The following is an 18579-nucleotide window of genomic DNA, read 5'->3' as shown; positions in this document are numbered from 1 at the left end:
CACTGTCTCAACTACAGTATAGTGTTAATTCATTTTCAGTAAGTTGTTTCAAGTTGAAACCACAAGAGCACTATTCTATCCTATATTTGAAATGATGCTTATTAATTCACTCACTTTTGATTACATAGACTTTGTATTTTCTGAATATTGACAGTTTTCTTAAATTATTCATGCTCAAATCTTAAAACACAATAGCGCCCTTCTGGTTCTCATCTGATGATGTGCAAAAGTGTATTTTCCAGTGCAGAAATCCTCCTTCAGATAAGACCATTGAGATATTATAAATGATGTTGATGATGATGATGATGTTGGGGAGTTTGCAAATGAGGGCTACCACAATCAAACTTCCTCCTATCCATACAAAAGAAAAAAAAATGATTAGGGTGTGGCCGGTCTCATTTCTCCACCGCTAGGAGCACGGTGTGCTGCCCCCCGGCGTCAACTTTGATGGCTTTCCTCGTCTCCAGCTGTTTGCTGGCGATCTTCGTTGGCACGTGAAGGTCCTCGTCTTCGTCGCCGTTGCCTAGCTGCAAGTTGCTGCCCATGCCGCAGGCGTACACGTCACCTGAAAGGGGGATTTGGGGATGGATGATGTTAAGTGATGATGTCTCTGTCTCTATATGTGACCCTGCACCTCAAAACAAACAAAAAGTCGCCAGACATGAATTTTTAGTTAAGACCATATTCTGAAAGAGCAGACTTGACAGCTTTAAAATGATGTATAACTCAAATCAAATGGACTCTCCTAACCTATCTAAATATTGGAAAGAAAGCACAAACTCAGGAAAAGTGTGAACTGAGAAAAGAGGCTCTGAAGTACAGTGCCTATTCAAGCGCTTAATCTTTACCAAACCGTGCTGGCTGTGCGATGAATGGGACAAAAAACAGGAAGCAAACCACCAGAGTAACAACAATGAAGGGATTATCAGATTAAACTGAAATTAAGCATGCCTCAGTAACACATTCTGTCCATAATTAATGCCAACTTTCAAAGCAGTAGCACTATCCTTTCAAAAGTTATTAGAGTTGAAAGTGAAGAGTGTGGACAAGGTTTTTCAGAAATGAAAAAGGGATTCTAAAGACACACATAATCACACTATTCTACCAAAAATGGTCGAGATAAACTGCTAAAAAAACACACTTTCCTGCCTGTTTTATGATACCAAATTGCAGCATAATGTAAAAGAAGACCCGATCTTTCAGAAAATATGAAAAAGTCAAGTTCGGCTAGGTTGACCCATTTCACTTATTTTCAGTCCTCATGCAAAATCAGTGTGTGCGACTTCATGTTCGTTTTGAGGTGCACGGTCACATATTGCTGCACCAACGTGCTCTCTGATGGTATGACGACAAAGTTGTGGTGCAGATGGAAACCTAGAATCACATCACGTTTCAAACTGTGATTCACCGATCTGCCATACAGCATTCATAACCACACTTCAAACTAATCAATGTGTGATAAATTCAAAGTTTACAATATTCATGATGTGCTAAGGTTCTATCTCTTTGTTTTATTTTGCTCGATTGCTTCTGTTTTTATCCCCAAAGTGCATCGAAAGAAGCTACAGTATCTTCACTTAAAGCACACTGGGACTGATGTATTACAAATCATCATTCACATCAGGGATAATTTGCATCAACAAATTAAAAATATAAACAAATTAAAACAAAAAAACAACAACAATTCTTTCTACATAGTAGTTGAGCATAACAATCCCTTAACACCCTCCCCCCATTAAAAAAACAAAAAAACAAACAACCACAACAAAGCGGGAAGAGCAAGGATGTAAAAAATGTCTGAAGAAGATCTGGTTTTTTTACACCCTGACTTGATCAATTCATCTGAAATAGATTGAAGATTAAGCTAAACATTTCCATGAAATATAAGGCGGCAGTAGTTGGTATGTATGAAAAGACATTCATCAAGACCAAATATGGTCCTACACACTTTCATCATGGCCAGCCCCCTCTCCCCTCCTCCCCCCCCCCCCAAAAAAAAAACAAAACAAAAAAATGAATAGTCCCACATACCCGTATCTGTGCAGGCTAAGGTGACACTTGCTCCACACCCAATGTCGACAAACTTCTCCAGCTTTACTGCAGACATGAGTGCAGGTTTATGTGACTCTTCGCACTCCTTCCCTAGACCAAGGCGCCCATAGTTGGTGTTTCCTAGGGCATGCATGTGACCTGTTGAGAGATAAGTAGAGGACAAGCAAAATGTGGATGAAATCAAACTACTATCAGGAGACCAAAAGATGTGTTAGAAACTGCAAGTAACACTTCAAACTTTTTTTTTTGTCCTGAAAGATATCAAACTTTTGTGAGCAATATGTGTTGCTGAACATAAAAGGAGTAGTTTACTTTTCATGGGAGTGTTTGACAAAAATGCACAAAACTTCAATAAGTTAAACTATGAAATTTGCTTTCTGTTGAAGGTATGCAAGCAATAAATGCACATGAGTAACTAAGTCCACTTAAAAAGATCATGCAGTAAGAAAAAAATTGTCTTGCCGAGGGGCACAACTACTGCTGCCTTGGGACTTAAAAAAGGGACTTATAGTCTGTGGTCTTATCCACTAACCTACAACAGCTTCTCAAAACGTTACCAGCAAGTGACAGGAGACAATACCTGAAAATTTTCAATGCTGTTACTCATATTTTATACACACCCCTATTAAAGCTGTGCTAAGGCCCCAGTCACATATATACACCGATCCTCAAGGCTCTACACAGTGATCCACGTTAGTCTCGACCTCGATGGAGTGTCGACAAGCGTTGATATGACTGTACACATGGTATCAACACAACAGCTAGACGGATAAGGCCGGAAGAGCACGGCATCTACACGGACAAACACGGCATCTACACGGATCAACACGGCAGCTACACGGATCAACACGGCAGCTACACGGCGGCCACACAGACCATCCCGGATTGCTCTGCCAACACAGCAATCCCAGGATGACGCCGGATGTTTTTGACCTCCAAAAGTTCCCGTCGTGTTGGCCTCTTGGATGTCCCTGGATCTACACGGACATACACGGATGTCCAAGGAGGCAACACGGATCTCTCCCCGGATCACCCCGGATTAGATTTTTTCTGTCTTTTTCCCCTTGTCTATGACGTATTTTGCTCCTGACATTCAAGATTAACAAATACTTCAGAATACACTGACAAGGTCACGTTGTGATCCAAAGCCAACTGTGAAAATAGCATTGATTTTTTCCTCTGTACTGTACTTTTGGGTACAGTGGAAAAGCTAAAGCCCCAGTCACATAGACACAGAGCTACCAAGTCTCACGCATTCTGCTTGAGACCCACACATTTGGGGTCCGTCTCACGATCTCACGCATGGCACCCATTTTTCTAACGCATCGGGACATATAGCTCAAAGGATTATGTGATAGTTGCAATTGAAGGTATATTTCCCTTTTTTCTTTTAAAATAAGTAAAAAAATAGTCACTTAAGTATGCACCAGATCGCACCATTAAGAGCTAAAGATTGAAATAGCTCCCTACCATAGGAGGGGGGACACCCCCCACACCCTCTCTGCAATCGGTCGCTTCGCTCCCTTGCTTGCGCGCATGCACACGCGCCGAGATGCCGAGTTGTGAAAATCTCACTCATAAACAATTTTAAAACTTGGCATTTCTGTAGACATCTCGGATCACCCTGGATCACCCCGGATCAGATGCCAAGTTTTAAAAATGTTTATGAGCGAGATTTTCACAACTCGGCGTCTCGGCGCGTGCGCATGCGCGCAAGCAAGGGAGCGAAGCGACCGAGTGCAGAGAGGGTGTGGGGGGTGTCCCCCCTCCCACGGTAGGGAGCTATTTCAATCTTTAGCTCTTAATGGTGTGATCTGGTGCATACTTAAGTGACTATTTTTTTACTTATTCTAAAAGACAAAAGGGAAATATACCTTCAATTGCAACTATCACATAATCCTTCGAGCTATATATGTCCCAATGCGTGAGAAAAATGGGTGCCATGCGTGAGATTGTGAGACGGACCCCAAATGTGTGGGTCTCACGCAGAATGCGTGAGACTTGGTAGCTCTGTGTCTATGTGACTGGGGCTTTAGCTTTTCTACTGTACCCAAAAGTACAGTACAGAGGAAAAAATCAATGCTATTTTCGAATTTGGCCTTGGGTCACAAAGTGACATTGTCAGCATATTCTAAAGTATTGTTAATCTTGAATGTCAGGAGTGAAATACTTATAGACAAGGGGAAAAAGACAGAAAAAATTGTGTGTCCTCCCATGTTTCATATCCTCTGTCTGTGTCAATAGTGTCTTGTACAGAAAGCTTTGTACGCAAGTTAGTATGGCCAATCGTATAGCTACAAACACAAAACTATGCATGTCATTATACCAGCTCACTGGACACCAGTACCTCTCTCTCTGCCCCTTCATACTGACCTTCCTTGTCTAAAAGAACCGTGTGATGTTGTCCTCCCGCAACGGACTCGACTTGGACATCGCTGAAAGACAAGATGGGCTGGGGGGTGAACCAGGACTTGACATCCTCCAAACCTGCAGACAAAATGTTTCAATATTGAGCAAGTGTTACCATGCCTTCCCCACCAGTAGAGGCACAACACTCTGTCCCTTGAAAATGTAGATATTTGGTAAAGAAGCTTATAATGTCCATCAATAAAACCCTGGATTTTAAAAGACTTGAGGAATTTTGAAACAAGAAAATTATCAGGTAATAAAATTTGAAGTGTATAGAACATTCTAAAAGAGAACTGACTGCCATCCTAAGTTTAGTTACTTCTACAGTCATGGAAAATCACAAAATTTAAACTTTCTCTGCTTTTATGTTGTCTGAGTAAGATATACATAGGCCCTTTACGCGAATCACGACCATGTTCGGTATGTTATACATATGAAATGCATGCCACATAAAAAGTGATGCCCTCTCCTGTTCAATATCAGTGATGTCATATTGTGTTTTTCTGAGTAAATAACTCAAACTGGGTATCCATGATGTGGTCAAGGTTGGTCAACAAAAGATTTAACCCTTCCACAACCACTAACTCAATACCCAACAGAGATTATGATACTGTACCATAGCTGTCAGAGGTTATTATTTCTTTAAAAGGGAAAGTTTCCCCAAATATACATGTGCATAAATACAGTAAATGTAGCCATATTAGTAACACAACAACACTTGTTGTTTAGTCTCATCCAGTGATGGCGACACCAAACCTTAAAAAAAAAAATCATAACTTTTGATCGGGTTGTCCAATTTTCCTCAAACTTTCACTGATGTGTTCTACTAACATTACTGCATTCATTCAATCCACACATATATTTGGGGACACCTCCCTTTTAAACAGTCCCAAACATACCTAGATGGTGATAGTTGTTAAGTCCCCAGCCGTAGTATCCCCCTCCCTGCACCCTGGCAAAAGTGCAGTAGTTGGAACACCAGATTCCGTCGAAGAGGACTTTTCCTTTACCCCTCACCCTCTTGCAGTAGACAACAGAAGGATCTAGAAGAATACCTGTACAGTAACAAAGGGGAACAAGGAAAAGTAGAAATTACGCGGTGCGTAATATATGTCCCCGCCGGAAGTAGCATTTTGTAGCAAAATGTGCAATATAGGTAAAAAATCAAGGTCAAAGGTCAAAGAAGTCAAAGGTCAAAATTCTGTGTAAAAGTTTTGAAGCCCTCACCTAGTGCCATCACATAAAGCAAACGGAAGGAGTAGCATTTTGTAGCCAATGTACAATACAGGTCAAAAATCAAGGTCAAAGGTTAAAGAAGGCAAAGGTCAAAATTCTGTGTAGAAGTTTTGAAGCCCTCACCTAGTGCAATCACATAAAGCAAACGGAATCGAAATCGGGTTAGAAATGGCGAAGGAGTAGCATTTTGTAGCAAAATGTACAATATACATTGTAGGTCAAAAATCAAGGTCAAAGGTCAAAGAAGGCAAAGGTCAAAATTCTGTGTAGAAGTTTTGAAGCCGTCACCTAGTGCCATCACATAAAGCAAACGGAATCGAAATCGGGTTAGAAATGGCGAGGGAGTAGCATTTTGTAGCAAAATGTACAATATAGGTCAAAAATCAAGGTCAAAGGTCAAAGAAGGCAAAGGTCAAAATTCGGTGTAGAAGTTTTGAAGCCCTCACCTAGTGCCATCACATAAAGCAAACGGAATCGAAATCGGGTTAGAAATGGCGAAGGAGTAGCATTTTGTAGCAAAATGTACACACATAGGTCAAAAATCAAGGTCAAAGGTCAAAGAAGTCAAAGGTCAAAATTCTGTGTAGAAGTTTTGAAGCCCTCACCTAGTGCCATCATACAAAGCAAACGGAATCTAAATCGGGTTAGAAATGGCGAAGGAGTAGCATTTTGTAGCAAAATGTACAATATAGGTCAAAGGTCAAGGTCAAAGGTCACGACTGAAATTCTGTGTAGAAGTTTCAAAGCTCCCATGTAGTGCTATCATATAAAGCAAACAGAATCAAAATTGGCTCATAAATGACAGAGAAGTAGCAAATTGAAGATTTTGATCACACACGGACGCACACACGGACACACGGACACACGGACGGACGGACACACGGACGGACGGACGGACGGATGGACACACGGACACACACACGTACGGAGCCCGTTTCATAGTCCCCTGCTCGAACTCGTTCGGCGGGGACAATTAAACAGACATCATGTGGTGGTCATCTTTGCAAGTCATATTTCAACCAGGAGAGAACTCTCAAGTGTGTTTTGCATAAGGTGCGATTACATTCTCATACCATTTCACAATAATGCATTAAAAGCCCATTTGGATTGGACTGTCAAACCAGAAATTAAATTTTCGTGAATAGGAACGCACAGCCTTTTTCGCAACGTGAAATTTCCGCAAATTGCCACTGGCATTTAAGGCATATAGTGTAGACTAGAACTTTCATGCGCATTTTAACTTTGCAAATTTTGGCTTCTTGCGAAAATTTTGGGTACGCAAAAGTTTATGGTTTTACAATACTTTGTGCAGGAAAAAAAAAATGAAGAAAGAGAGATTATAAATCAATAGCACAGCTTCAAACAGCAAGCAGATGAAACATAAGAATCTATACGAGAATAATCATTGGGAAATGTCACTAGATTCAAAGTTTCCTCATACAGAAAAAAAAAAGGCCTAGGCAATGTTCTTGCAAACTTTCACGTATTTTCCAAATTGGTGCAAATAAATTAAATTGACTTTATCTTTTTCTGTCTTCCAATCTTGTTCTCTTCATTCTAGCCCTTGACGTTTTACAATACCATTATAAGGAGTGCACAAAAGAGGAAATTTGGGCTGAAAGAGTCCATCTTGGTAGCGAAATTCCATCTCTGATATTCTTCACTTTATTTATCAGACATCAAAGTGATATTAAGATGAATATGCCATGTTAAAAACAGTGATATCAGTATAACAGTCTGAGCTGTCATTGATGGTGTGCAAAAAAAAAAAGCAGGCCTTATCCACTAACCTACAACAGCTTCTCAAAACGTTACCAGCAAGTGACAGGAGACAATACCTGAAAATTTTCAATGCTGTTACTCATATTTTATACACACCCCTATTAAAGCTGTGCTAAGGCCCCAGTCACATATATACACCGATCCTCAAGGCTCTACACAGTGATCCACGTTAGTCTCGACCTCGATGGAGTGTCGACAAGCGTTGATATGACTGTACACATGGTATCAACACAACAGCTAGACGGATAAGGCCGGAAGAGCACGGCATCTACACGGACAAACACGGCATCTACACGGATCAACACGGCAGCTACACGGATCAACACGGCAGCTACACGGCGGCCACACAGACCATCCCGGATTGCTCTGCCAACACAGCAATCCCAGGATGACGCCGGATGTTTTTGACCTCCAAAAGTTCCCGTCGTGTTGGCCTCTTGGATGTCCCTGGATCTACACGGACATACACGGATGTCCAAGGAGGCAACACGGATCTCTCCCCGGATCACCCCGGATTAGATTTTTTCTGTCTTTTTCCCCTTGTCTATGACGTATTTTGCTCCTGACATTCAAGATTAACAAATACTTCAGAATACACTGACAAGGTCACGTTGTGATCCAAAGCCAACTGTGAAAATAGCATTGATTTTTTCCTCTGTACTGTACTTTTGGGTACAGTGGAAAAGCTAAAGCCCCAGTCACATAGACACAGAGCTACCAAGTCTCACGCATTCTGCTTGAGACCCACACATTTGGGGTCCGTCTCACGATCTCACGCATGGCACCCATTTTTCTAACGCATCGGGACATATAGCTCAAAGGATTATGTGATAGTTGCAATTGAAGGTATATTTCCCTTTTTTCTTTTAAAATAAGTAAAAAAATAGTCACTTAAGTATGCACCAGATCGCACCATTAAGAGCTAAAGATTGAAATAGCTCCCTACCATAGGAGGGGGGACACCCCCCACACCCTCTCTGCAATCGGTCGCTTCGCTCCCTTGCTTGCGCGCATGCACACGCGCCGAGATGCCGAGTTGTGAAAATCTCACTCATAAACAATTTTAAAACTTGGCATTTCTGTAGACATCTCGGATCACCCTGGATCACCCCGGATCAGATGCCAAGTTTTAAAAATGTTTATGAGCGAGATTTTCACAACTCGGCGTCTCGGCGCGTGCGCATGCGCGCAAGCAAGGGAGCGAAGCGACCGAGTGCAGAGAGGGTGTGGGGGGTGTCCCCCCTCCCACGGTAGGGAGCTATTTCAATCTTTAGCTCTTAATGGTGTGATCTGGTGCATACTTAAGTGACTATTTTTTTACTTATTCTAAAAGACAAAAGGGAAATATACCTTCAATTGCAACTATCACATAATCCTTCGAGCTATATATGTCCCAATGCGTGAGAAAAATGGGTGCCATGCGTGAGATTGTGAGACGGACCCCAAATGTGTGGGTCTCACGCAGAATGCGTGAGACTTGGTAGCTCTGTGTCTATGTGACTGGGGCTTTAGCTTTTCTACTGTACCCAAAAGTACAGTACAGAGGAAAAAATCAATGCTATTTTCGAATTTGGCCTTGGGTCACAAAGTGACATTGTCAGCATATTCTAAAGTATTGTTAATCTTGAATGTCAGGAGTGAAATACTTATAGACAAGGGGAAAAAGACAGAAAAAATTGTGTGTCCTCCCATGTTTCATATCCTCTGTCTGTGTCAATAGTGTCTTGTACAGAAAGCTTTGTACGCAAGTTAGTATGGCCAATCGTATAGCTACAAACACAAAACTATGCATGTCATTATACCAGCTCACTGGACACCAGTACCTCTCTCTCTGCCCCTTCATACTGACCTTCCTTGTCTAAAAGAACCGTGTGATGTTGTCCTCCCGCAACGGACTCGACTTGGACATCGCTGAAAGACAAGATGGGCTGGGGGGTGAACCAGGACTTGACATCCTCCAAACCTGCAGACAAAATGTTTCAATATTGAGCAAGTGTTACCATGCCTTCCCCACCAGTAGAGGCACAACACTCTGTCCCTTGAAAATGTAGATATTTGGTAAAGAAGCTTATAATGTCCATCAATAAAACCCTGGATTTTAAAAGACTTGAGGAATTTTGAAACAAGAAAATTATCAGGTAATAAAATTTGAAGTGTATAGAACATTCTAAAAGAGAACTGACTGCCATCCTAAGTTTAGTTACTTCTACAGTCATGGAAAATCACAAAATTTAAACTTTCTCTGCTTTTATGTTGTCTGAGTAAGATATACATAGGCCCTTTACGCGAATCACGACCATGTTCGGTATGTTATACATATGAAATGCATGCCACATAAAAAGTGATGCCCTCTCCTGTTCAATATCAGTGATGTCATATTGTGTTTTTCTGAGTAAATAACTCAAACTGGGTATCCATGATGTGGTCAAGGTTGGTCAACAAAAGATTTAACCCTTCCACAACCACTAACTCAATACCCAACAGAGATTATGATACTGTACCATAGCTGTCAGAGGTTATTATTTCTTTAAAAGGGAAAGTTTCCCCAAATATACATGTGCATAAATACAGTAAATGTAGCCATATTAGTAACACAACAACACTTGTTGTTTAGTCTCATCCAGTGATGGCGACACCAAACCTTAAAAAAAAAAATCATAACTTTTGATCGGGTTGTCCAATTTTCCTCAAACTTTCACTGATGTGTTCTACTAACATTACTGCATTCATTCAATCCACACATATATTTGGGGACACCTCCCTTTTAAACAGTCCCAAACATACCTAGATGGTGATAGTTGTTAAGTCCCCAGCCGTAGTATCCCCCTCCCTGCACCCTGGCAAAAGTGCAGTAGTTGGAACACCAGATTCCGTCGAAGAGGACTTTTCCTTTACCCCTCACCCTCTTGCAGTAGACAACAGAAGGATCTAGAAGAATACCTGTACAGTAACAAAGGGGAACAAGGAAAAGTAGAAATTACGCGGTGCGTAATATATGTCCCCGCCGGAAGTAGCATTTTGTAGCAAAATGTGCAATATAGGTAAAAAATCAAGGTCAAAGGTCAAAGAAGTCAAAGGTCAAAATTCTGTGTAAAAGTTTTGAAGCCCTCACCTAGTGCCATCACATAAAGCAAACGGAAGGAGTAGCATTTTGTAGCCAATGTACAATACAGGTCAAAAATCAAGGTCAAAGGTTAAAGAAGGCAAAGGTCAAAATTCTGTGTAGAAGTTTTGAAGCCCTCACCTAGTGCAATCACATAAAGCAAACGGAATCGAAATCGGGTTAGAAATGGCGAAGGAGTAGCATTTTGTAGCAAAATGTACAATATACATTGTAGGTCAAAAATCAAGGTCAAAGGTCAAAGAAGGCAAAGGTCAAAATTCTGTGTAGAAGTTTTGAAGCCGTCACCTAGTGCCATCACATAAAGCAAACGGAATCGAAATCGGGTTAGAAATGGCGAGGGAGTAGCATTTTGTAGCAAAATGTACAATATAGGTCAAAAATCAAGGTCAAAGGTCAAAGAAGGCAAAGGTCAAAATTCGGTGTAGAAGTTTTGAAGCCCTCACCTAGTGCCATCACATAAAGCAAACGGAATCGAAATCGGGTTAGAAATGGCGAAGGAGTAGCATTTTGTAGCAAAATGTACACACATAGGTCAAAAATCAAGGTCAAAGGTCAAAGAAGTCAAAGGTCAAAATTCTGTGTAGAAGTTTTGAAGCCCTCACCTAGTGCCATCATACAAAGCAAACGGAATCTAAATCGGGTTAGAAATGGCGAAGGAGTAGCATTTTGTAGCAAAATGTACAATATAGGTCAAAGGTCAAGGTCAAAGGTCACGACTGAAATTCTGTGTAGAAGTTTCAAAGCTCCCATGTAGTGCTATCATATAAAGCAAACAGAATCAAAATTGGCTCATAAATGACAGAGAAGTAGCAAATTGAAGATTTTGATCACACACGGACGCACACACGGACACACGGACACACGGACGGACGGACACACGGACGGACGGACGGACGGATGGACACACGGACACACACACGTACGGAGCCCGTTTCATAGTCCCCTGCTCGAACTCGTTCGGCGGGGACAATTAAACAGACATCATGTGGTGGTCATCTTTGCAAGTCATATTTCAACCAGGAGAGAACTCTCAAGTGTGTTTTGCATAAGGTGCGATTACATTCTCATACCATTTCACAATAATGCATTAAAAGCCCATTTGGATTGGACTGTCAAACCAGAAATTAAATTTTCGTGAATAGGAACGCACAGCCTTTTTCGCAACGTGAAATTTCCGCAAATTGCCACTGGCATTTAAGGCATATAGTGTAGACTAGAACTTTCATGCGCATTTTAACTTTGCAAATTTTGGCTTCTTGCGAAAATTTTGGGTACGCAAAAGTTTATGGTTTTACAATACTTTGTGCAGGAAAAAAAAAATGAAGAAAGAGAGATTATAAATCAATAGCACAGCTTCAAACAGCAAGCAGATGAAACATAAGAATCTATACGAGAATAATCATTGGGAAATGTCACTAGATTCAAAGTTTCCTCATACAGAAAAAAAAAAGGCCTAGGCAATGTTCTTGCAAACTTTCACGTATTTTCCAAATTGGTGCAAATAAATTAAATTGACTTTATCTTTTTCTGTCTTCCAATCTTGTTCTCTTCATTCTAGCCCTTGACGTTTTACAATACCATTATAAGGAGTGCACAAAAGAGGAAATTTGGGCTGAAAGAGTCCATCTTGGTAGCGAAATTCCATCTCTGATATTCTTCACTTTATTTATCAGACATCAAAGTGATATTAAGATGAATATGCCATGTTAAAAACAGTGATATCAGTATAACAGTCTGAGCTGTCATTGATGGTGTGCAAAAAAAAAAAGCAGGCTTATGAAAAAGAATGTGTGTTGAGAATGATTGCTACACTTGTTATTTGCACCAAAATGTTAAAATTTCATCATCTGTGCCTGACTAAAAATGTTTTACAACAGTTTTTCTAGAACACCTTTTAGTAGAATAGTGTGATAAGGTATGTCTTCAAGAGGCCCCTTTTCATTTCTTAAAAATCCTTTACACACTCTTCACTTTCAACTGTAACAACTTTTGAAAGGATGATGCTGCTGCTTTGAGAGTTGGTATTGGTAATGGATAGAATGTGGCAAAAATAGAGCAATATGCTTAAAGGGATGGTACAGTATTGGTGGAGAGGAGAATTTGGCTTTTAACTTTTTGCGAGACACCAAGAAAACACTCATGAAATAGTACAGAGCATACCATTCTAAGAGGAATTCAAAGTTTATTTGATGAAAATGAGGTTTGAAATGACTGAAACATCCAAAAACAAAGTTAAACAAAGCGATCGTAAAAAACTGTGGGTCCCACACTTCATTAGAATCGCACTGTTTTGGATATCTCAGCCATTTCAAAACCAATTTTTATCAAATAAACGTTGAATTCCTCATGGAATTACATGCTCTGTCATATTTCATAAGAGGTTTCTCATTATCTCACCAAAAATTGTTAGAAACCTGAAATTAGGTCTCAACCAGAACTATACGATAGCTTTAATTTCAGCTTAATTTGATAATCTGAAGAAAAAAAAAAATGTTTCAGGGTTTTTTTTTTGTACATTTAAATATCATAATACAGATCCATCAGCAAACTGGGACAATCTATGTTTTCTTTCATTACGCTACCATGATGTTCAATGGGCTTATTTTGATGATTTGCATCCAATGCCTTTCCACTCAAGCAGTAATACGGAGTGAGAATTCTGACCCCAGGAACTGAAATGCCTCCGGACTCACCGACTCCTTTCCTGCCTCCTCGTATCGAGAAGCACTCGGCTATCCTCCCTAGCTGGCCCTGCTCCCCGCAACCCATGGTGTAGATTTCCCCTTTACCGGTCAGCATGCACAGGTGGTCATTGCCGGACGCTATCTGGACAACGGTCTCCTCAAGCGGCACGAGGTACGGCGTCTTCTTCAGTCCCTCCACTGTGAGGCCTATAGGACCATTGCCATCCTGTGAAAGACGGTTCATCAACAAAATGGATGTACACATAGAATTGACAAGATCTCACAGCTTAAAGGGATGGTATAGTATTGGTGGCGATGAGGATTGGGCTTTAATCTTTTTTGCGAGATACCAAGAAACCCCTTATGAAATAGTACAGAGCATACCAATCTAAGAGGAATTCAAAGTCTATTTGATGAAAATTGGTTTTGGCTGAGACATTCAAATACAAAGAAGAACAAGGAAAAGTAGAAATTACGCGGTGCGTAATATATGTCCCCGCCAGAAGTACATGTAGCATTTTGTAGCAAAATGTATAATACAGGTCAAAAATCAAGGTCAAAGGTCAAAGAAGTCAAAGGTCAAAATTCTGTGTAAAAGTTTTGAAGTCCTCACCTAGTGCCATCATATAAGCAAACGGAATCAAAATCGGGTTAGAAATGACGAAGGAGTACTAGCATTTTGTAGCCATTGTACAATATAGGTCAAAAATCAAGGTCAAAGGTCAAAGAAGTCAAAGGTCAAAATTCTGTAGAAGTTTTGAAGCCCTCACCTAGTGCCATCACATAAAGCAAACGGATTCGAAATCGGGTTAGAAATGGCGAAGGAGTAGCATTTTGTACCATTTTGTAGCAAAATGTACAATACAGGTCAAAAATCAAGGTCAAAGGTCAAAGAAGTCAAAGGTCAAAATTCTGTGTAGAAGTTTTGAAGCCCTCACCTAGTGCCATCACATAAAGCAAACAGAATCAAAATCGGGTTAGAAATGGCGAAGGAGTAGCATTTTGTAGCAAAATGTACAATAGGTAAAAAAATCAAGGTCAAAGGTCAAAGAAGTCAAAGGTCAAAATTCTGTGTACAAGTTTTGAAGCCCTCAACTAGTGCCATCACATAAAGCAAACCGAATCGAAATCGGGTAAGAAATGGCGAAGGAGTAGCATTTTGTAGCAAAATGTACAATATAGGTCAAAGGTCAAGGTCAAAGGTCACAACTGAAATTCTGTGTAGAAGTTTCAAAGCTCCCATGTAGTGCTATCATATAAAGCAAACAGAATCAAAATTGGCTCATAAATGACAGAGAAGTAGCAAATTGAAGATTTTGATCACACACGGACGCACAGACAGACAGACAGACAGAGGGACGGACACACGGACACACACGCGTACGGAGCCCGTTTCATAGTCCCCTGCTCGAACTCGTTCGGCGGGGACAACAAAGCGATCATGATAACAGGTGGGTCCCATCTTTTATTAGGATTGCTCTACTTTGGATATCTCAGCCATTTCAAAACCAATATTCATCAAATAAACATTGAATTTCTCTTGGAATTACATCCTCTTTCACATTTCATAACAGGTTTCTCATTATCTCAAAAAATAATTTTTTGAAATCTGAAGCAGTGTCTCAGCCAACACTATACAATCTTATTGACTTAGTGAATAGCGTTACAGACCCGTTAGCATGGAGAAACTATGCTGGCCTGATTGAACCAATCTTCATCTGCTGCCCACCGGGATACATTTGAAGAATTCATCTCGTGCAGGCCTGCTAGAACGAAATTGCTCTTCAGCTAGTATGTGCAGCGAAATGTATGCCTACAATTGTATCAGTTGAGATTCTTCAAGTGCTGCGTGTAAAGCTGTAGACAATTTGTTGGAGGGATTGCTGAATATATCCGAGTCACCCCAACCTTTACAATTCACAGTCTCCCAAAACTACTGCTACAAACTTTAACACAACAGAACAGTAAATTTTTGTTGAAACCCGACGATGAATAAGTTACGAAATTCTTTAGTTATGCATATTTTTCTTCTATTCTTTTAGCATTGTTTGCATCAGGCTATTGTGACTGATAACAAAGACATCTTTCACAATAACAAACTGAAATGAAGGCGTGATGATGCGATGGTAATATCATCTGCCAGCAAAGGAGCAGAGCTCACCCGAAATGTTCCCCAGGCGTAGACCTTGCCCTCCTCAGTCAGGGCTGCTGTGTGCGAGTCTCCCGCTGACACCTGCACGATCTTCGCGTCCAGTGAGACTAACCCCGCTGTGAACTCTGACCCCTCCTCGCTCGTGTCGCGACCCAGGGCTCCTTCGTCATTGCAGCCAAATGTGTAGACCTAGGAATAGGATGGGCAAACAAGGCACATATTTTTGAAGACCTTTTCTAAATCAACATGGAGATGATTTTAAAAAATCCAATCTGTTATGTAAACTTTAATGCAAATTTAAAATGCATTCAATTCGAATATTACAAATGAAGAAAATATATCCAAGCATGATTCTACTTGTGTGGAGGTTATTAAAGAGAAAAGAAACTATGTGTATTGTTGAACAACATACACTTCAGTTTCCTTCAGGAACAAAAAATAATAAAGTATGTTTCATTCAAACAAAGACTTGGACATTGTGTTCCACCACAGATGAATAAAGTAGCTTGACTCAAAATATGAAAATACAGTTGAACCTCTCGTATCCGGACAAGTCGGGACCGGGGCTCATCCGGATAAGGGATTTGGCCGGATACGGGAGACTCAATGCTTTATACATGTACATATACATACACATGTACTGATGTAGCCCATTGTAGTACCACATGTAGTAATGTGTATACTGCAACCTTTTCATTGTTACACTCAGTAACAGACCCCAAAATAGAGGTTTGTGTTTGCAAGAATGAAATCATTTTCTTTTATAAATTCTTGAGATGATTTACCTAAATAATTATTAAGAAATGTATCAAGTATATGTAATTCATGTGTGTTTGTGTAGGAGTTCTAAAGGAGTTGGGAATCCCCCTTTCCTCCCGTAATTATTATTTTTAAAAAATCACGGCGAGATTGCGTCCGTATAATAGAGAGATACGGATAAAGGGAGGCCGGATAAGAGAGGTTCAACTGTACATGTATGTCAGCTTCCAAGCTGCATACTGCATGGTGTAATTCTCATTCTCATGTTTTCTCTTTTTAAGAAACGCAAGAGTAACACAAAAGATATTTCCCCACTTGCCCAAAAGAGCACTTTGGGGAAGTGCCATCTTATATCAATTGCCCCAACAGAGCATTTTTGTTGCTCCGATCAAGTGGGCAAGAGGGCTTTTAACACCCAGGCAGTACAAAATTAGTTATGGTTTGCGTCAGCTTCCCTTACCATCCCATCCTCTGAGATGGTGACGGTGTGCATACCACCAGCCACAACGTCCACCATGTGCTTGGAGTCACCGATGCTGGGCAGTGCTGGCTTCTTCCTCTCCATAATGTCCTCTCCCAGACCAAGCTGACCCACATCGCCCTGACCAAAGGTCAGAACGGTGCCGGGCTTTGACCGGTGGGACCAATGAGAGACTGAGGGTTAGACAAAAGAAAGTTAAAGGTCCTGTTTACCTTTATAAGCAGTGATTTTAAAAATGTTCGAGATATCACTTTTGATCCATACATGTACATTTTGTACATGTATATGTATGTCAGTTGTATCATAAAACATCCTACCATATAAAATTTTTGCAATACAGCCTAAAATATAAGGAGATACAGAATGTATCTGTATTCTTCTCAATAAACCGTAACTGTGGACGGTTTAGTCTGGAAACATTTTTATTGTAACTATTGTTCACATTTTGTATATTTAACAATACTTCACATCGATTTTACCGATTCAAAAAGTTTCTATCCCTAACTCACATTTTAGAACTATTTCAGAGCACTAATGCTGGGTTTTTGTTTCATCTGCAAATGGTAAATTATGCCTTTACAGCGTAAGATGTTTTTCTCGCAAAGTTGTTGAGCGTACTACAACTCTGCAATAATTTGATTGAGGGTAAAATCTTGATTTCATCTCAAAATTGTGCAAAAATTTGTATTCAGGTCAGTGGAAACAATGTGAGGCAATAACATCATCACCAAATTCGATTTGCATAATACATACATTGTAGTGTACCAATATTTTGTGAACATACAAGTGTACACCCTACTCAAAATAACTTGGTTAGATCATCTACTAAGAGAAGACGTCTTGGTGTGTACATGTATACAATTGTGCTCCTGTAGGCCTACAGTGTACCTAGCTTTTTATTCTTTTATGTTCAATTTCAGTGGAAAACTCAGATCACCTGATCATGTTCAATTTATCAAAGTAAATTTGTAGAAGTTGTACATGGAGAGGGCAAGGTGGGAAGTGGCAGTTTCAAATGATGTTGCTCTGCTTACTTTTGACTTTTTTGGCAGGCACTTCATCTACATGATTCTCTGTTGTAGGTTTGGGGGTAGACTGCGTCTTTCTCTTTGGAGGCATTTTTTGAAGACCAAGCGAGAGGCGTTTGATCCGAAGCTGTTATTCACTCGACTCGTGTATCTGTAACAGAAATGAGGACATCAAATTCAAATCACACACAGAGACAGAGTTACATGTACACTGGTTTTCACCTTTGCTTTGGCCCAAAGAGTACATAACAGTACATAATAGTCTTTAACACACCAGAAGGTAGACTGTACCTCACAAGAAGAAACAAGTCAGCATAAGGTAGGCTTACCAGAATTCACTTCATACACTGGCACAGTCGTTCACAACAGGAGAGTCCCTTAGTCCCCTCTAAAAATCCATCCAAAATCCCAAATCTTGCTGTCAAAAATGCAGTCTGTGCAACTTTACCAAAGTGAGCGCGAATTAAGCCCAGTTCTAAGAAGAGTCAGGGTCGCCGAAAAAGCCCTAAAAATCGAGAAATATGCCATTCTCTTGCGAGATTTTTCGCCTATCGCAAGCTCCGAGTGTGACGGTATCCACAAAACGCAAAAGAAAAAAAAAAATCTCTGTGCGTGCTGATGCAGTAACTAAATGTACAGGGGTCGAATGCAAGTACTGACTTGCCAGAATTCGGTCATCAACGGGCGCCGCAACGTCCCCGATGCAATTTCGCACCAACACAGTATGGCGCTGCGCATTTTTCAGCTGCCTTGAAAGCGCATTGACAATGAACATGTCAAATTCTGATCGTGTTGACTGTATTCTGGGGGATTATCGAGGTGATATATTTTGGGATTTTGTGAAATTGGTATGTATTTAACAAAATAAAAAT

At 40.4% G+C, this 18579-nt stretch overlaps 1 protein-coding gene across 1 annotated transcript; it reads right to left on the bottom strand.

Moving 5' to 3' along the window:
* Positions 1–395: 395 nt before the first annotated feature.
* LOC139724563 (regulator of chromosome condensation-like) lies at positions 396–17744 on the bottom strand (the record flags this gene model as incomplete). The annotated part of the gene is made up of 8 exons (XM_071635696.1): positions 396–565; positions 2032–2190; positions 9329–9442; positions 10264–10419; positions 13297–13513; positions 15449–15628; positions 16659–16852; positions 17714–17744. Coding segments are annotated over 8 exons (1221 nt in total), but the record flags the coding sequence as incomplete, so codon positions are not given.
* Positions 17745–18579: the final 835 nt, after the last annotated feature.

The sequence above is a fragment of the Diadema antillarum genome, unplaced genomic scaffold (genome assembly GCF_040938485.1).
Source record: "Diadema antillarum isolate AM-2024a unplaced genomic scaffold, OU_Dant_1.0 scf00000221, whole genome shotgun sequence".
In the NCBI taxonomy this organism is placed as follows: domain Eukaryota; kingdom Metazoa; phylum Echinodermata; class Echinoidea; order Diadematoida; family Diadematidae; genus Diadema; species Diadema antillarum.
This window is presented reverse-complemented; position numbering and strand designations above follow the sequence as displayed.